Consider the following 18,478-nt stretch of genomic DNA (forward strand, 5'->3'; position numbering starts at 1 on the left):
GAAATATAATAGTTGTACGTACGATGAATTCAAATTTATTTTCATGCTTGTTATTAAAACTATGTACGTTAATTTTTTTATCTTATTCGTTTTATTCGACCAAGTTCGGTTTGGAACTATGCCGTAACTGTGTGGTCAAACAGTGATCATTATTAGTCGGGTATTATTTCAAGTAGCTTAAACGATAAAAGGACACTTAGTGTAAAGTGGAAATTCATCAACAGCCGACTACAGCATAATATTAACAGTCATATTTTTTTAACAAAAAATTGTTTAAACAAATTGTTTATTATAAAAAGCAGGAAGGCAGGGCGTCGTAGACCTAACTAACATAAAGATGGAAAGCTATAAAAATAGTCGAGTATAAATTAATTTACAAAAGTCATATTTGTATACCCTACAGCAAAGTACAATTAATAAAAATTGAGGGACAGAGCTGTAATTCCTTACTTATTTACGATAACATTATACAAATAAAATAATTTCATTACGTAATACATAATACTATATCATAGTATCGGTGAAAAGTTAACAACAAATTTAAATCCGGAAGGAGCTAAGGCCCCTTAGGTTGTTGATATGGAGGATATTGTTGCGGCGGTTGTTGGTACAGAGGATATTGTTGGGGCGGCTGTTGGTATGTTGGAAATTGTTGGGGCGGCTGTACTTGTGGCTGTGGATATTGTTGGGGCGGCTGTATTTGCGGCGGAGGAAAAGGAGGAGGACAATGTTGTTGTAGGGGATATTGTTGCGGCGGCTGTTGATACGTAGGATATATTTGTTGCGGTTGAAGGTACGGAGGGTATTGCTGTGGCTGTTGGTAAGATTGAGCGTACTGTTGCGGAGGTTGACACGCAGGATATTTTTGTTGCTGTTGAAATTGCGGATACGGCTGTTGTTGTTGTTGTTGATGATGATATACTGGCGGCACTGGTTGTTGGTACTGAGCGTTCCCCTGTGGCCGATAAACTTGTGGGCTTTGTGGTTGTTGTTGTCGTACCAGAGTCTGAGGAATTTCTTGTTGTTGCTGTGGCTGTGGCGGCTGCTGCTGCTGCTGTACATGGCGTTCCGGTACAGTTTTTTTATTTCTTTTTCTATTTTTTTTCGCTAACTTCTCTTGTTCGTCATCGGAATACTCAACGTACTCTGGCGGCGGTTCATTGTTATCCTTCCAGGAGGCATCGCTACCTTTATGTTGCATCACTTTCGAAATGAATACGTAAGATGTATAATCGGTTTGAGGTGCACAATAAACCGTTTCCTTGACGTTGACGTTGAATTTTTGTACATGGTCGGAACCATTGAAACGTACAGTGTAGTATGGCTTGTTGACTGGCCCGACCACTTCAAATATTTTTCCTAAGGCGCGCTTCCCACGGTCGACAAACAAAACGGAGTCAATGTCGAGTGGCGGAACATTAATGAACGCTTCCACAACAACTGAAACACACACATATTATATTATAGCTATAATTTTTTTTTCTTTTAACAGCAAGGAAAATATTTTTAAAAAATCACCTAAAGAATCGACGATACTTTTAATGCTCCCAATAGGTTTGCACTGTTCTTCTTCGACAGAAATACATAAATCCTCAATGGGGGGCAGATCCGTTAAAGAAAGCTCTCCTTTAGTTTTTGGTATACCGCTATACGTGTCTTTAGACGACGCTATTGAAATTACACTGCCTTCGTTGTCTGAAGTTTCTTCACTACTGCTGCTATCTGAGCTATAAATATTAAAATATGTTTTTTTTTAACATAAAAAGTATTAAACAATGTTTGCTCATTTATGTACAGCAAACAACAGCTTTTTTGAAAAATTAAATTAGTATTTCATCAAACCATTATTTCAATTGACAATCAAACTAATATTATGGTACTTGGTTAATAAAAAAAAACGTGTTTGGAATTTTTACTAATTCGTTGTTTACTTTTACAAACGCAAAAACAATAATATTTAAAATAATAACGTTTTTATAAGTATAATTTGTTTACCTTAACAGTAAAAACAAAACACTTTTTTTTTTAAATGTTAAGTAAAATATACATTTTTACATAGTTATATTATAGTTTATTACGGTATAATCATTTTTAATCTACGTAAAATTTAAAAATACTAGTATATTTTTTATTTTTTAAGACCCTTAGGCCGGTTTAACAATTTTTCACTTAACAAGAGTTGTATTCTGGAGACAATTACCCACCTAGCGAGAGAAACATCCGGCGACCGAGATTCCAACCAAACATACCATTACATAGCACATTACCATAATATTATGATTAAATAATATAATTATTAATATATTAATTATATTCGAAAAAGGTTGTAAATATTGATTTTAAGGATGAATGAAGTATAAATAGTTTTGATTCAAATTTTAGAGCACTATTGCACATTTATGTAGTACGATGTCCGTAACACTATTTACCACAGACAAAAACCCTACATGAAAACATTTTGTTTGTATTTATATTTTATAGTTATCATACTATGATATACCTATATATAATAACAAAAATTTAATATTAGTAATCGCAATATACTATATTATTAAATGTAAATTTTAAAAAGAAAATTGACAAACATTTTCGAAAAAGTATCGTAATACGATTATTAGTTTATTCGAGAAAAATATATTTACAAGAACTATTGGATACAACAAAATAATAATACTGTAGAAACATAAAAAAATACATGCTCGTGTAATATTATTGTAGATAGGACTTGAAATAATAAGAAACATATTTCCACAAGTGACTTGTCATTTTAATTTTACAAAAAGAATGGCTACATTTTTATTGACATTTAAGTAGCTGTGCTATTCAACATTCATAAAAGTTGCAACACCTTATAACCATCCTGATGCTTTTTTATTTAAATGACCAACAGTGTACAAGCATGTGTAAAAACTTACATGATAGTTTCCCGTGGTTTCATTCGAACTTCAGTCAATATTATGTCAAGCGGATCCGGTTCGCCAACATCACCACCATCGCGGTCGTCCACTGGAGGACTTTGGTCGGTGTTTTTAATTGCTGAAAACGAATCAGTACAAATTAATAAACAACATAAAAAAGTATACAGGTTGTTCCAATTTAAATTGTCAAGACAAAATACATAGGTATTAGGAAAAAAAATGTTACCGATTATTGGCTCTGGTTGATCCATTTTGTTGAAAAGGTAGCTATAACTAATTGGCCTTTAAAAAGGTAGTTATTACTAATCTAATATTAAAACATTTAATACTTATTATAAAAAAAATATTTAAATTTTAATTGTATGACAACATGTCGCGCACATGGTCATTCGACTAGTCTAGATAACAAATTTGATAACAGTATTATCACAGATTAGATAATCTGTGGTATTGTGCCGTATATTAAGGTATACCGTGGTACCCACTGTAAAATTATCATGACCAAGATAAGACTTGTCAATAACAATATGATAAAAAAGATAACACATTTCGGCGTTTGCTATCCGCCGTTTGCTTTTGGTAAACTTGAAACTGTGTTGACAATAATTTTAGCCCTTGTCATTGGCAAGTTGCCTGTTGCCAGTATGTTGCTTGGGACATTGGTTTAAGAACTAAGAAGTTAATATTGTTTTTAAAGATCATGTTTATAAAATTTCCAGTTCCAGTTCTCGTCTACGCGATTTCTCCGTCCTTAATGTTTACCATAATGTCAGAAAATGGGAACATACTATTATTGTAATTGTCTTGATAAATAAAATAACTCTTGTTTACTTCAATTCATAAACAATTCATAATAATAATTTAATTTACAATGTCTCCTCCATATAATCAGTGATTATATGAAGTAGGGGGCAGCTAATATCCAGCCATTATAGGTAAGGTAGACAACAGACACACAGGACAATGAGCTGGGAGCATCGATACCGAGACAGTGGTCATACTGCCCTCTTCAGCCCGTGACCTAATTGATCTCAAGCTATTACTTAGTTAATTTGTGTTACTGACTTTATCTAAGTTTTGACTTGGACTATTTTCGAAACTGAGTTATCATGTTAGGTATGTTGAACTAACAGTTTTTCAAAAGCTATCTATGGTAACATTTTTTTAATCAAAAATCAACCATGTCAATAATTGTATAAAGTCTCAATTTTTAATGTTATACAGATGTACTTTTACACTAATCCCGCTCAGTTCCTCAGTAAAGTGTCTTGACCGAGATACATTTATCATGCCGAAAAAAGTGGTGCGACACCTTCTCATAAGTAAAATCAAAATACATTTATTTAAAATATTAAGTGGAATATAAATTATTACAAGTTTCGTAGCTTCGATGCGATAGCTGGAAGATATTGGTTTTGTCGAGATGTTTTTTTTTTTTTATTTTTTATCTGAAGTCACGATAACTTTTTTCTATGGATCAATTTACTCGAAAAGAACACCGTAGATCCAAAATCATATGCGGTTGGAACTTTTACTACAAACTTTAAGCTGATTCGCATTAGAAATCTATGGATACTGGACCCAACTTTGATAATTTCTTACTGTCCTAGTTTGGACTGTGATTGGTTTAGACTGTGCAGGTTTGGACTAAAAAAGTGTTTTATGTTAGAAGCTGAGAAGTGGTTAAATTTAATAATATATAATAGAGACTATAAAAGCCATTTATACTTTTTCTCAGTCACGATACAAATTATGCTATTTAAAAACTTATGTTGTTGTTCAATGTTTTAAAATTAAACGTCTTATGATTGAAATGTATTCATGTTGTACAGTCATATAACTTAAAATTTGATATATTTTTTTTGCGTTTTCCCACTAGGAGGCTTTAATTGACGAAAGCCGAAAGTAATTAACTAGATAATTAGGAAAATAATAAAAATATAGAAAAACTTACTCCTTTGTTATCTCATATTCATTTTCTATCTTAACTATTTAAAGGATTGAGTTTAACTTTGTGCAAGACATAGGCATCTACTTAGCCAGGAATCGACAAAATCTAATGGCGTTATTTGGTGAGTGATAAATACTATTATGCCTGAAAAAATTGAAAGAACCAAATAAAATATATTATATATATCAAATTCAATTACATAAAACACAACCAGACCTAGGAACAATTATTTACACCTGCACATTGTGAACAAATTGTAAATGCTTAGAAAGTATATTAAGAGTCATAATACATAAAAAGAAATACTATAAACAATTTCAGTTGTACGTAGAATGCACTTTACTCGATCCATGATTTATTTATAGTTATGGTTTTTAAAACCACACTGTTGATGTACTTATGTCTTTAGGAAAATGTTTATTAAGTTTAAGACCTAGCTCAGTACGTGGATTTTTATTGTGTAAAAGGAAACATTTATTTCTACAAAAAGTCACATTTTAGTTTAGTCCAAAGTACCCTGTATTCAATAAAATTAGGTCGAACATCCAAAAACATGTTACTATGAAGTCATCCTCGATTAAATATGAAAATACAAGACAATCGGAGTCTGTGATTGTAATTTGGAATAGTTTATAATAATTTTTTTGACATTTTTATGTCTTAGCTTTGGCACGTAACCGAAAAAAAGTTTTTCAGCCGAGTCTGCAACCACGAAAGAACATTTTCATGTCTCGTTGGAGTACCATATAAATTTAGAGTAGTGGTGGAATTATATAATATAATGATATAGTGTATTAACAATCAGGAACAAGCTAGTATCTAAAGTGGCTAGTATATTAAAAATAAAAAAGTACATTAAAACATCAAGTTTCTGGCTAATATTGTAGTTTTTAATAACTGGCTTCAAACAATTCATAGAGAATTTAGGCCCTTAAACTATTTTGAATTTATCATTTAGTTCTAATTTGAACGTTGCACATACATCATATCACTTAGTCGAACAAAGGTTAAGATATATACCAAAAAGTTGCTAGTAATTCATTAGCTGCTTATTTCTCCTACAGTGACAGCTGATCACATTTATAATTTTAAGCGAAGTTTAATTGATAAATAAGTATTGTAACTGAGCAAAATATGAAGCCAATTAGTGAAATGAGGGCTGTGAAATTCACCGAGTCGAATTACATCAAGCCATTTTCTTTGATGTTTAAGCAAGTAAAAAAAAATACCTAGCAGCATTGTTTTTTTCAACCCTGATGTATGCGTATGTCTAGGGAGAAAAAGACATTAAATGGGACTTGATGGATTGCCACGATGGGTAAGAATAATATTATGGTTGTCTCTTAGTCGTTTGATCCTTAAACAAGTCTCAGTTAGCTGATAATTTTCATAAAATGTTTATTATCTGTATTTTAAACCAAATTTGTCGGGTAAATTTGGGTTAAGCTCAGAGTTCATTAATGATTTCACATTTAATTCTATAAAAATAATTGAGCTGATCGACCTTTTTTCCAGGTAATCGTAGAAGTCGATTTTTTAATAACTGTCTATTACTTAAAAAAGTCAATGAAGTGATTACTAAAAATTTAAGAAATTTGAAAAATTCAAAATTTTAGGTCTAATATATCCAAAACATTGACTGCCTCCAATCCCCTTAAAACTCAAATGAAATTATAACACTTCTGATCATAAATATATTTAGAACACAGTATGGTATACACTATATTATAATTTAAAAATTAAAGAAACTGTTCTTATAATTAAATAGTTATATGAATGTAAAAGTATTTTAATGTTGAATTATTATATATGTACATAAGGATTGTATAATCATACCATATTGATTTAAACCAGAATTTTCATATTTTATTTTACATTCAGGCCATCTAATTTTTCAAATTTGTCTATACCAATCTAACCCCTCCTCTTACTGGAAAATAAAAATCTACTGTAATGTACTAATTTTAAAGATCATATGTTTGTAATTACAACTCAAACAGAAAAATATATTTCCTTTTATTTTTAGATTCATTATCAAAGTTTACTAAATAAAATAAAACAAGGACAGTAATAAAATGTGTAATTATTATTGTTTTTTCTTTGCAGTGTTTTTATTATAATTTACAACAGAAACAGAAATACTTTAGTATGTGTGAAACAATTTCGACCGGGTAATACAACAATTGCTTTTTATATTGCTACTAATATTATAAAAAGACCATTATGTTTACGTTTTAGCTGTGTACTATAAATGTATCCCGGCTTTTGATAGACCTGCAGAAGGACCAATTGATACTGAGAAGTATCCACCTACAAATGGGTTAACAGTAGAATTTTGTGCTGGTATTGTAGACAAAAACAAATCCTTAGAAGAAATAGCTGTTGATGAAGTACGAGAAGAATGTGGCTACGAAATCAAAGTTTCAGATTTACAAAAAATCATTAGTTGCAGGCAAGTCCCCAACTTGAAATAAATAATTGCTTTAAATTATTTAATTCAATTTTTTCACGTTTTTTCACTAGATCCGGCTTAAGCATCACTGGAACAACTCAAACATATTTTTACACAGAAGTGACTGATCATATGAAAGTTTCTGATGGAGGTGGCGTTGAAAATGAAGGAGAAGACATTGACGTCGTGGAATACACTATTCCGCAAATAAGAGATATTGTTACACAATCCGATGTATTAAACGGATCAACTAGTCTTCTTTTTGGCCTAATGTGGTTTTTAACAAATAAAATAGTCCTTAACATGTGATAAAATATTATTTATATTAAAAATAATATATTTATATATAATATTAATATGCATAATTCTTTAGTTTTTTTTTTTTCACAACACATCTTATATTCTACATTTTGTTGTTTATTTTTGTAATCTAATAACTAAACGTTGTTCAATGTTTTAAAGTTTAAATCATGTATTTTAATTCAAATGAACTACTTGTTATATATTTTTAATTTTGTCATTTCTTAATATTAATGTTTTCTAATTTGCAGTACTCGATCAACGGAAGCCAAAAAAGAACTTACAATAATTTGGATAATAATTTTCCACTCTTCGAACGTCCTTACATAAAAGTGTTTTAGGTAGGAAGCTGAGAGGTGGTTAATACCTAATATATAATAGATACTATAAAAGGCATTTATTTTTTTTCTACATATTACGCTATTTAAGAACTTATGTTGTTGTTCAATGATTTAAAATTAAACATCTTATGATTGAAATGTACTCATGTTGTACAGTCATATAACTTAAAATTTAAAAACATTTTTTTGCGTTTTCCCACTAGGAGTCTTTAATTGACGAACGCCGAAAGTAGTTAACTAGATAATTAGGAAAATGTAATAAAAATATAGAAAAAAATTACACCTCTGTTACCTATCTCGTATTCATCTTCTACCTTTAATATTAAAAGAATTGAGTTTAACTTTGTCCAAGACATAGACATCTATTTGAGCTGAAAAAATTGAAAGAACCAAATCAAATTTAATATATATCAAATTAAATTATATGGAACACAACCCGACCTAAGAACAATTATTTATGACTGCAAATCATAAACAAATAAATCAAGGTTACGCGGAGACCAAAGTATAAGTTGCCTGTGTAACTGGTTAGAAAATATTTTAAGAGTCCAAATAAACAAAAAGAAATACTATAAACAATTTCAGTTGTAGTACGTAGAGTGCATTTTACTCGATCCATGATTTATTTATAGTTATGGTTTTTTAAAACTGCGGTGTTGATGTACTTAACTGCAATGGCTGTAGAAAGAATTTGATTATTAAGCATGACTAGCATTTTACTTATAATTAGTTTAATAAAGTACTTATAAGTATTTCATTAATTAGAATCTTCTATTCTATTGGTTTGACCACAAGGGGGTAATCATATTTAATACGGGTCGGTATCGAGAAAGTGTGTCTTTACAATGTTATTTGGATATTGTGGGTAAATATTTAATAGAGAAAGGGAGCGACATCACTTTCTTTTGCTCTGTTCAATTTTAAGTAGAATAAATGCAATTCCATCTAATAGTGAAGGATCATTTGATTAGGTTTAACTTTTTTTAGTAAGAACTAAGAAGCAGGAAGGAACTTTTTCCATTTGAACAAAAGGCCGACATGTAAAAACTTAATACAAGACTTAAGCATTTTATTTAATGAAAATGAAACAAATATAAGTTAAGACAGTTAAAACCCTTAGTGTTGATGTTATTAGATCTTTGGGAAAATGTTCAAGTTAAAACTCTTGAAATAAATAAAAATTGAAATCACTCTAACATTGTTGCAATGTTTTAATGTTGCGTCGATAATAATAAACATATTGTTAAATCAACTATCCTTGTAAAATATTACACTTTCACGGAAGAACAAATTACAACTCTATTGGCACGGCTCCTACACCACTAGATTTTTGGCTGCCATTACAATTATTCATAAATCCTTTCTATTAACTTGGAGTATCTATGTATAATACACATCTCTATGTTTAATCATTGGTACATAACATTCTGTAAGAAATATTGCATTTGCAGTTGAACATCCGTAAGTAAAGCAGTTGAGAATGAACTTCCAGGAAATATAATATTAAGAATGGAAAATACATTTTTGATGACCGTTGAGGACGCCTCTGCCAATGTTGCTGAAGTCGTTGAAGATGGAATAAAAAACTGCGATAGTAACATGTCTGTAAATATAAATGACAGAGTTCTTAAGTTCGGCGGCCGTGAAAAGGTAACAATTGATTGTCAAAATCTCGTTGTCTACTTCAGTGCATTTGCAGAAAGAGCACCAAAGTAAAGGTTGATTGTAAAAACAATAATGTTGTCAAGAAGAATGGTAAAAAAAAAAGATGATTGCAACGAATGAAATAATAATTATTATTAAGGGATATTATTTTAATTTGTAAAATATGAATATTCTGATAGGATCAGTGTTTTTTTATTTGAATACTTTAAAGTGGCAATTAAAATTTAAAAAAACATTATAAAACGTGTTATCGACTAAGATATTTTCAACTTTATTTGACAAATAACAACTCAACACAAAACATGTTTTGCATCGAAAATTAAAAATACTATTTTTCTGTGCTTTTATTCACATTATTAGGTCACATTTTTCTGAATTCTAGTGTAAAAAGACTACAAAGGCGGTCAAACTATGTTTTTCGAGACGCTGATTTCGAAATTTTGTTACCAATTTATATTTTTACCCAACAAAAAAAAACAGTGGGTACAGACACAAAAAAATAAGTGCACATCGTTGCAAAACCAATAGACCAATAGCGATGTGGACCTGATTAAGGTCCACGTCGAAGTTAAAATACAAAAAGTAAGGATAATGGTCATTCTATGATACCAAAATGGTGATTAAAAGTAACATTTTAAAACGGATGTACAGAGTTGCAGTCCTTTAAACGATTACTAATGTTATTCTATTGGCAAATAATTTGTGGCTATCGATATAGGTAGGTAATTATCATTGTAGCAAGAATAATGATTAGTTACAGCCCTGTGTAATAGTTCTGATTACTGGTACCAGAACTATTAAGAAATGTATTTGTTGTTCAAAGTCGAAACCAATTCAGGAAGATGTATTTTAAATAATTGAAGACTTTTAAAATATAAGTTTGATTTTTTATTAACACTTGTAAAACATAAAAATGGACAATCTGTCACAGAGTAGTATACTAGTTGAGTCTGGTAATTCGTCTGGTTTAGCAATGGATCCCACTCCTATTTATATGGACATGATAATTTGTGTAATGTATTATTGTGGGAATTTATGTAGGCTTTAGCTTATTGATGGGCGGACGCACATCGGATGATTATTTTAATTAGTGTTAATTTGCGATAAAATGGTAATAACATATTTTTCCCATATAGTTTAATTAAGCGGAACGGAAACCGAAAAGCTTCTGTATATGAAACATACATTTACAATTCCATCCAATCATTGTGCTTGACAATTATACTGGTGTGTTTTAATTACTGACCATGAGTCACGTTTCACAATTATAATAGATGTGCGGTTATTTTATATTTATCAGAGTGACATCATTATAATATGAGTAATAAATGTGCTTATGTGTAGTTGTGCGTTTGTGCGAAGGGTGTAGAAGGTTATGCATATAACACCTGTGTACCTAAATAGCGTCGATACTGATAATAATATGTAAATTTTATTTCAGAAAAATTGAAGTAGAATTTTTACTTTTATGATTAAAAAATACATATTCCCGTAAAACTGTTTTTAAAGAACTTTTGTTTCTAAGAATTGTCATATGTTAAATGGTGAACTGTTGAAAAATGTCTAGAACTTTTTCGTATAGCGGTTTTAACAACTAACTATATAATATTAGACCATACGTTTTTTGCTAAAGCCAATAAAGTTGCACAAAAGATTCTATTTATCATAATTTGAGAATTGAAAAATATCCTAGCAGTTGTAGATTAACTGTTTACATTTTGTCATATTTGGTGATAAAATCAAAAACTTTGAATGAAAACAATCAATTTTCCTCTCTGTAGTAAGCCCGGAAAGGGATTTTACATAGGTACTAGGGTGGTCCTTAGTTATAGATGAAGAATTTTTTTTTAAAGTTTTTCATCAGGCTACCCCGCCATTTTGTTCATTACTATGAAAAAAAACTCTGGGTAGAATTTGGTTTTGATAACTCACCCCCTTCACGTGCCGCAAGGGGGTTGAAAAATGACCAAATAGGGTAGTTTTATAGTTCTTCGAGTTTAAGTAGAAAGCTATTGCATTTAGCATAAAACTACATATTAACTTTATGATAGATCATTAAATTCTCCATAAAAAAGGTTCTTATACATTTTTCAAAAAATGCATTATTGTCCAAGAAAAAAAATAAAACATACCTTTTTTCATTTATTTGGTGAAACTGGTTTTCTACGGTTATTTAAATATGTTTGATGAACGATTGGAAATAGAGTAAAACGCTTTTAATGCATTTTATACAAAATTAAATTTCCTACAAAATAGATTATTAGGAAAAATTTCATACGATCAACCATTTTTTATTTAAAGATCGCTTAAACAAATATATTGTGAAAAACGAAAATTATCGTTAGAAAAAAAATATAGAAATCGACCCGGGAGCAAAATAAAATAATCATATTTTTCCTATTATTTAAAAAAAAACAAATACATTTTAGCTAATATTTATTTTATTGTACACATCACATAAAAAGTTATTTTGTTAAAATTAAATTTAATATATCTATATAATTTCAATATTTTATTTGAATAAATAAATTAAAGCATTATCCAAGTTAATATTCATTTTCTAATGTTTTTCGTTTAGCATCAGGAAACCGTCGACGATAATCATATATGGTTTGCATTAAAAATTGTTTCTGATCCTCGTCTTTTGTTAACACTTTGTTGTAGTCACTTATTAATTTCTTCCGAAGTTCACAAAGGTAATTACAATTATTAAATAAGAATTACTTTACGGCATCAACGACGAAACCCGTCTGGTTCAAATTCAGTAAATAATGTCGTTGCACGTAAAATAATGTCTTATCGATGGAACCTTTACGAAGATTATAAACAAGTTGTAGCAATCATTAGTATTACACTAAATGCTACCTTGTCTAATATCGATTAGATCGACAAGTATCGTCACCATAATACAATACCGACATTGTCAGGCTATATGTATTCCAAAACTTATTTATATAAAATATATGTACTAAATAAGTTATATTATAAATAGCACCTAGCCACCGGCCAGTAGGTATTTGAAGAGACAAACATTTTTTTATAGGAAAATATATGATTATTTTATTTTGTTCCCGGGTCGATTTCTATATATTTTTTTCTAACGATAATTTTCGTTTTTCACAATATATTTGTTTAAACGATCTGTAAATAAAAAATGGTTGATCGTATGAAATTTTTCCTAATAATCTATTTTGTAGGAAATTTAATTTTGTATAAAATGCATTAAAAGCGTTTTACTCTATTTCCAATCGTTCATCAAACATATTTAAATAACCGTAGAAAACCAGTTTTACCAAATAAATAAAAAAAAGGTATGTTTTATTTTTTTTCTTGGACAATAATGCATTTTTTGAAAAATGTATAAGAACCTTTTTTATAGAGAATTTAATGATCTATCATAAAGTTAATACATATTAACTTTATGCATAAAACTACATAGTTTTATGCTAAATGCAATAGCTTTCTACTTAAACTCAAAAAAACTATAAAACTACCCCATTTGGTCATTTTTCAACCCCCTTGCGGCACGTGAAGGGGGTGAGTTATCAAAACCAAATTCTACCCAAATTTTTTTTTCATAGTAATGAACAAAATGGCGGAGTAGCCCATTAAAGTTTTAAAAGTTCATAAATAAGAACCACCCTAATAGGTACATAAAGTATTTGAGAAACAAATGTAGACTTTGATAAATAAAAACACTTTTTGAAAAATAACTTTAACTGTTTTAATGAGCACTGTGTAACATACGTTTTAACTGACTGGCTGAAGACTGACAATTGTACAGAGAAATAGATAAGTTTATATAGTAATGTGTAAATTAGTTAATTGTAACAAACAACATAAAATAGGTTTAGAACAAGAGAAACTAGTATTAACAACATATAACAAAGTAGTTAATTACGCAGGTTGCAAATAGCTAGTCAAGGAAATAATATGAAACCTGAAAAGTGTATGTCGTAATGACGTAAGTACACAATAAGTACATAAATACATAATAATATAATAAGTAAGCGTGTGCTTACTACACCCTCACCACAAAATGGAAAATACATTGAAAACAATGGGTTTTCCCCCCAAAAAAAAAAATAAACAGAGAAGAACAATAATAGACAATAATAATAATACAATAATGCAATGATAGATAATAGTAAACAATACTAATCTAAAATAACATCCATCACCTATACATAAGTATATATATACAAACAATAGTTAATACCAATTAAACAAAACAAATACATAAAAAATTAAAGTCTCGGATAGACCGAGTACATAGTACTAGAATGAGGTATGTCATAGTGACTTGTATTAACTACATTTGTTGCAGAAGAGTTGGGATTTAAAACAATTGGTGAAATGTAATGGTTAGCTGTATTATTACAATCATCTGTATTATTATGAAGTTCAGTTAATTCTTCTGCTGTTCCTTCGATTGTGGGTGTTTTATTAGTGAGTAATTTGACAGTAATAAAAATAAGAAAGAAAATTAGGTTACCAATTAATAATATAATAAGAACTGCAATAAAAAGAGAGTACGATCGAACGTGCTCTGGCTGTATATAATTTGATTTTAGTTTTAATAAATCGTTAAGATTATGAATAGATATATAATCAGAAAGTACTGTAATAGGTTAAATTAATTAATGAATTGTCGGTAAGAGGTACAATATTTGTAAGGGGAATTACATCAATATAATATTCACGAGAGACAGGAGTAGGAAGGAGGATATCATTTTGATAATCTTCTTAAATAAAAAAATAAAAACGAAGATTATTATGACAAATCCGCACGCGAACCGGTTTTTCAGGTGAGAGATAAGATTCTAATAAAAAACCAAAACAAAAAGCATTCATTAGAGGACCTTTGGCTGGGTCCATTTATCGCTACACAAATACATACATAACGGAAACGTTACTATATTACAAGGAATACGTGAAAAACGGGTTCACGTCAATAACATAAAAAGATTTTACGATTAAAACAATTATTATTTTTCTTTCTTCTTCTCTCTATCCCGCATTACTAGTTCTTGTCGTATTTTCTTGCTCAAATCTAAAATTCAAAATTTTTTTTTATATACAGTAAAATTCCTTTATACCCGAAAAACAACTACTCCACATCTTCGGAAATAAAACCGATAAACTAAAAAAACTAGTATGTTTTGAAAAGCTAAAAACTGAAGAATTGTATAATATCTTAAACAATAAAGATTAATGAACGAATTCATTAAATTTTGTTTTTTTTTTCTTCCATTATAAGTTATTAAGCATTTTTGTTTCTATATTATCTTTCATTAGCAAAAGATTCTTGTCGACAATAACATTATTCACAATTATATAATATTTTTTTACTTTTATTTTTTTTTTTTAGACCACAAGTCAACTTCTTAGTCGTGGACTTCGAGTTTACTAATCTTAACAAAAATAATCTTGTTTTAATATCAGGAGCTATCAGCAACTCTTTACAGCGGTATTCAGTACAAAAATTGTCTGGTACACCCATTATTTTCCATTTAGATATGTCGCAAGAACTATTTTCCATACAAAAACATTTAAAACCAACCGTAATCATATTAGAAAGAATTTTTAAAAATAAACCGGATAAATAATTAGCAGCAGCGCTTAATGAACTTTACGACAGCCTTTTTGAAGGAAAGGCAAACTTAAATAGTAGCTTTATTATATCTTATATCAGTTATAACATAGGACAAAATATTATAGTCACATGGTGTGGTGAGTTCGACCGGTTGTTATTGGACCTGTTGGGAGTAAACAATAAAATTATATCAATCAAGGGTTATATGATGTGCATCACAATGGCATTTTTTACGTTATAATTTCTGAGCTTCGGTCAAAACAGGATATTTGTAGCTTCTGCATTGGGCCTTTCCCAAAGCAGGGGAGACAAATTAACCTTGTCGAAGCGCATGGCATTTAATAAATTATAATAATATATCATAATAATTTATTTGGGGTTTGTGACGAAAATATATATCTACACTAGAAAACCAAAATATAAATACCTTAAAGCTTGTTAAGAAAACAAACTAAAATTATTAAATTATTACAAAAAGAACATACATTTCTTAATTTTTCTATTTCTTTTTTGTCAACTTCAATGTCTAATATGAGTAAGGAAATGTCAGAATATTCTTTTGCTAACATTATGGGAGACCATAATACTCACGTTAAATTAATTCTTGGTGCATACATGCACAACACAACTATCTCAGCAGACGTATTAAATTAAGCTTCGACAGGACATATTCATCCTTATTTATTAAATAGACAAGAATTTATTAACAATCTAAGAGATATCAAGGTTTCTGTTCCATCAGGGACAGATTTACCTGTCAGTGTTAGTGATCAAAATTTGGCCGAACTGATACAATTATCAGACTTGAGTATATTTGCTACTAATAACAGTATTGTACTTTTAATTAAACTACCGTTAGTTTATCAAACTCATTTAACATTGTATTCAGTAATAAAATATATGTTTATGTTAAACCTTCTTCCCACTATTTAGCTATAAGCAGATCGCATGAATAGGTATTATACTAGTTACCCCGCATTGGACCTGTTAAGATGTAAGACATCCACTTCTTTTTTGCTATGTCCAGAAATCCAAATACTACATCCTACAAATTTAAAACCTACTTGTGAGATCACATTATTCCAAAGTCCACGATATTTTCCTTCTAATTGTCATATCCTCCAACGCTTAAATTTATCTTATTCTATTTTTCACAAATCACATACTAAAAACCAGTGGTTATTTGTTAATTTATCACCGTATTATTGATTATCTATGTCGGCCATAACAAATTTACATTTTGATTCGAAACAGGCCAGATCACCTTCGGAACCACCCGAAAAACTCGGTAGCATTTTAATAGCGTCATTGAAATTGAGAATTTCTGCCATTTTAGTGTACTTAGAATCGAATTTAATTAATTTAACCGCAACAGGTCCTCGTCGTATTCAACTGCTTGCCAGTGGATTTGTCGTTGATTTCTCCGTGATCTTGTTTGACTGCTTCCGTGACAACGTGTTCGGATGAGATACTGTTAATTACACGAATGTAATTAACACTGCGACGTTTTATCGTCGACCGAGTGTATTTTATTAACAAAAAAAAAAAACCCCACTCGGGTTTCCCAGCGGTCAGATAAAATCTGAGCGTTGACCGAAAAATCATTTTTGGATTTTGCGGTGACTGACAAGTGTCCGTGAACTTGGCACCGACATAACAGAGTTGGGTTTTAACAACGACTTACTTGCAAAGATGCTTTGCGTTGACCAAGAACGACTTGGGTTTTGCGGTTCGCTGGAGCAATGGAAGCTTCTGGCGGTGCTGTGCTAACGTTAGACGATGGTCGGTCGTTCAACGTTAGGGACAGTGTTGACTTGTCAGGATGTCAGTGCTTCGAACGACGGTGGTGTTCATCTCAGTTTGCGAAGAACGCAGGTTGAAGATCGCAGTCCGAACTTTTGACACCAAATATTTATGTAGTAAGCCCGGAAAGGGATTTTACATAGGTACATAAAGTATATGAGAAACAAATGTAGACTTTTATAAATAAAAACACTTTTTGAAAAATAACTTAAACTGTTTTAATGAGCACTGTGTAAACTGCGTTTTAACTGACTGGCTGAAGACTGACAATTGTGCAGAGAAATAGATAAGTTTATATAGTAATATGTAAATTAGTAAATTGTAACAAACAACATAAAATAGGTTTAGAAAACAAGAGAAACTAGTATTAACGACATATGACAAAGTAGTTAATTACGCAGGTTGCAAACAGCTAGTCAAGGAAATAATGTGAAACCTGAAAAGTGTATGTCGTAATGACGTGCATATAATAAGTACATAAATACATAATAATATAATAAGTAAGCGTGTGCTTACTGCATCTCCCAACTTAAATAAAACGTTAATTATGAAAATTTGATCAATATAACCTATCTCAGATTAAATTTTTGCACATTTAAACTGTTACGACTCGTGTTAAATAAATTAGTTTGTTATAGTTTAATATTGAAACAATAGCTGATTAGAAAATACAGGTTTTCATACAACACAAACCGTTTTTCTAGCCTACTTTAGTCTCGATAATATTTGTACCAACCCCGTAAGTAATTTGAATAGTCGGTGCGATTAAAATAAACAGTATTGAAAAGTAAACTGTTTCGAATCGACGGCTTAGTCCACTTTATTCCAAAATACACTTTTTGATACCAATCGATAGAACATTGAATGCGTTTTATTTTTTTATAAAAATTATTCAAATCTCAAATTTATATTTGTTGTGATATTTACATTTACAATGAAAACTTTGTAATAAAATCTTATTAAAAGTAAAAAATTTAATTCTCTCTCATGAACAATTTCAATTTTATGATTTATAAGTTATAACAAGTGTGCACTAAGCCATCAAAATAATACTCACACTCGTTGATGGTCGAATCTTTGGGTGGTATCGCATCTTTGAATTCTGACACTAGTTCTGAACGATATATCTTTCCGCCGGCCGTTGATAGAATATTACAATGAATTTACAAAATTATGAATATTATAGGATTTACTTTGTAATGATTTTTATACAGCATATTTTTTTTTATATATACATATTTTATATTTTTTATTTAAGTACAGAAAAAAAAATATCCATCACCAATTATTAAAATTGATTTGATATTTATAACAAACCGACAAAAAAAAAATTGATGGAAAAATACATTGAGTACATCTATTAAGTACTCAATTATTTGGTATATAGGAGAGAATTAATTATAAAAATAAAAATACACTTTATTTTTTTACAGTTATAAAAGAACAATTTTG

At 29.8% G+C, this 18,478-nt stretch overlaps 2 protein-coding genes across 3 annotated transcripts; one reads left to right on the forward strand and one right to left on the reverse strand.

Moving 5' to 3' along the window:
- Positions 1-269: 269 nt before the first annotated feature.
- On the reverse strand, positions 270-17,279 carry LOC126847617 (H/ACA ribonucleoprotein complex non-core subunit NAF1-like). 2 transcript variants are annotated; one of them, XM_050587924.1, is made up of 4 exons: positions 16,908-17,279; positions 2,916-3,036; positions 1,519-1,727; positions 270-1,440 (listed from the first exon to the last, which is right to left on the reverse strand). In XM_050587924.1, exons 2-4 carry the CDS (start codon positions 2,936-2,938, stop codon positions 557-559), a joined length of 1,116 nt encoding a protein of 371 aa, XP_050443881.1. In that variant the 5' UTR covers positions 2,939-3,036; positions 16,908-17,279; the 3' UTR covers positions 270-556. The 2 variants fall into 2 exon arrangements, with proteins under 2 accessions (XP_050443881.1, XP_050443880.1); XM_050587923.1 differs by lacking the exon at positions 16,908-17,279 and adding an exon at positions 3,145-3,303.
- LOC126847621 (uridine diphosphate glucose pyrophosphatase NUDT14-like) lies at positions 6,004-7,648 on the forward strand. The gene is made up of 5 exons (XM_050587929.1): positions 6,004-6,084; positions 6,144-6,187; positions 6,976-7,040; positions 7,108-7,321; positions 7,393-7,648. Exons 1-5 carry the CDS (start codon positions 6,004-6,006, stop codon positions 7,628-7,630), a joined length of 642 nt encoding a protein of 213 aa, XP_050443886.1. The 3' UTR covers positions 7,631-7,648.
- Positions 17,280-18,478: the final 1,199 nt, after the last annotated feature.

This window comes from Adelges cooleyi, unplaced genomic scaffold, assembly GCF_023614345.1.
Source record: "Adelges cooleyi isolate 19-005CV unplaced genomic scaffold, UGA_ACOO_1.1 ACOO_flye_CR_arks_rails_tigmint_CR_PRNA_11, whole genome shotgun sequence".
In the NCBI taxonomy this organism is placed as follows: Eukaryota; Metazoa; Arthropoda; class Insecta; order Hemiptera; family Adelgidae; genus Adelges; species Adelges cooleyi.

What these genes read in the sequence shown, in the direction of transcription:
- LOC126847617 (XM_050587923.1), bottom strand. Translation starts at nt 3,169, where the DNA reads ATGGATCAACCAGAGCCAATAATCG. An exon ending in TCAACCAGAGCCAATAATCG is followed by an intron (nt 3,037 to 3,144) that starts GTAACATTTTTT and finishes ATTCGTTTTCAG; the next exon opens with CAATTAAAAACACCGACCAA. An exon ending in AAGTATCGTCGATTCTTTAG is followed by an intron (nt 1,441 to 1,518) that starts GTGATTTTTTAA and finishes TGTGTGTTTCAG; the next exon opens with TTGTTGTGGAAGCGTTCATT.
- LOC126847621 (XM_050587929.1), top strand. Translation starts at nt 6,004, where the DNA reads ATGAAGCCAATTAGTGAAATGAGGGCTGTGAAATTCACCGAGTCGAAT. An exon ending in TTTCTTTGATGTTTAAGCAA is followed by an intron (nt 6,085 to 6,143) that starts GTAAAAAAAAAT and finishes GCGTATGTCTAG; the next exon opens with GGAGAAAAAGACATTAAATG. An exon ending in CAAAAAATCATTAGTTGCAG is followed by an intron (nt 7,322 to 7,392) that starts GCAAGTCCCCAA and finishes TTTTTTCACTAG; the next exon opens with ATCCGGCTTAAGCATCACTG.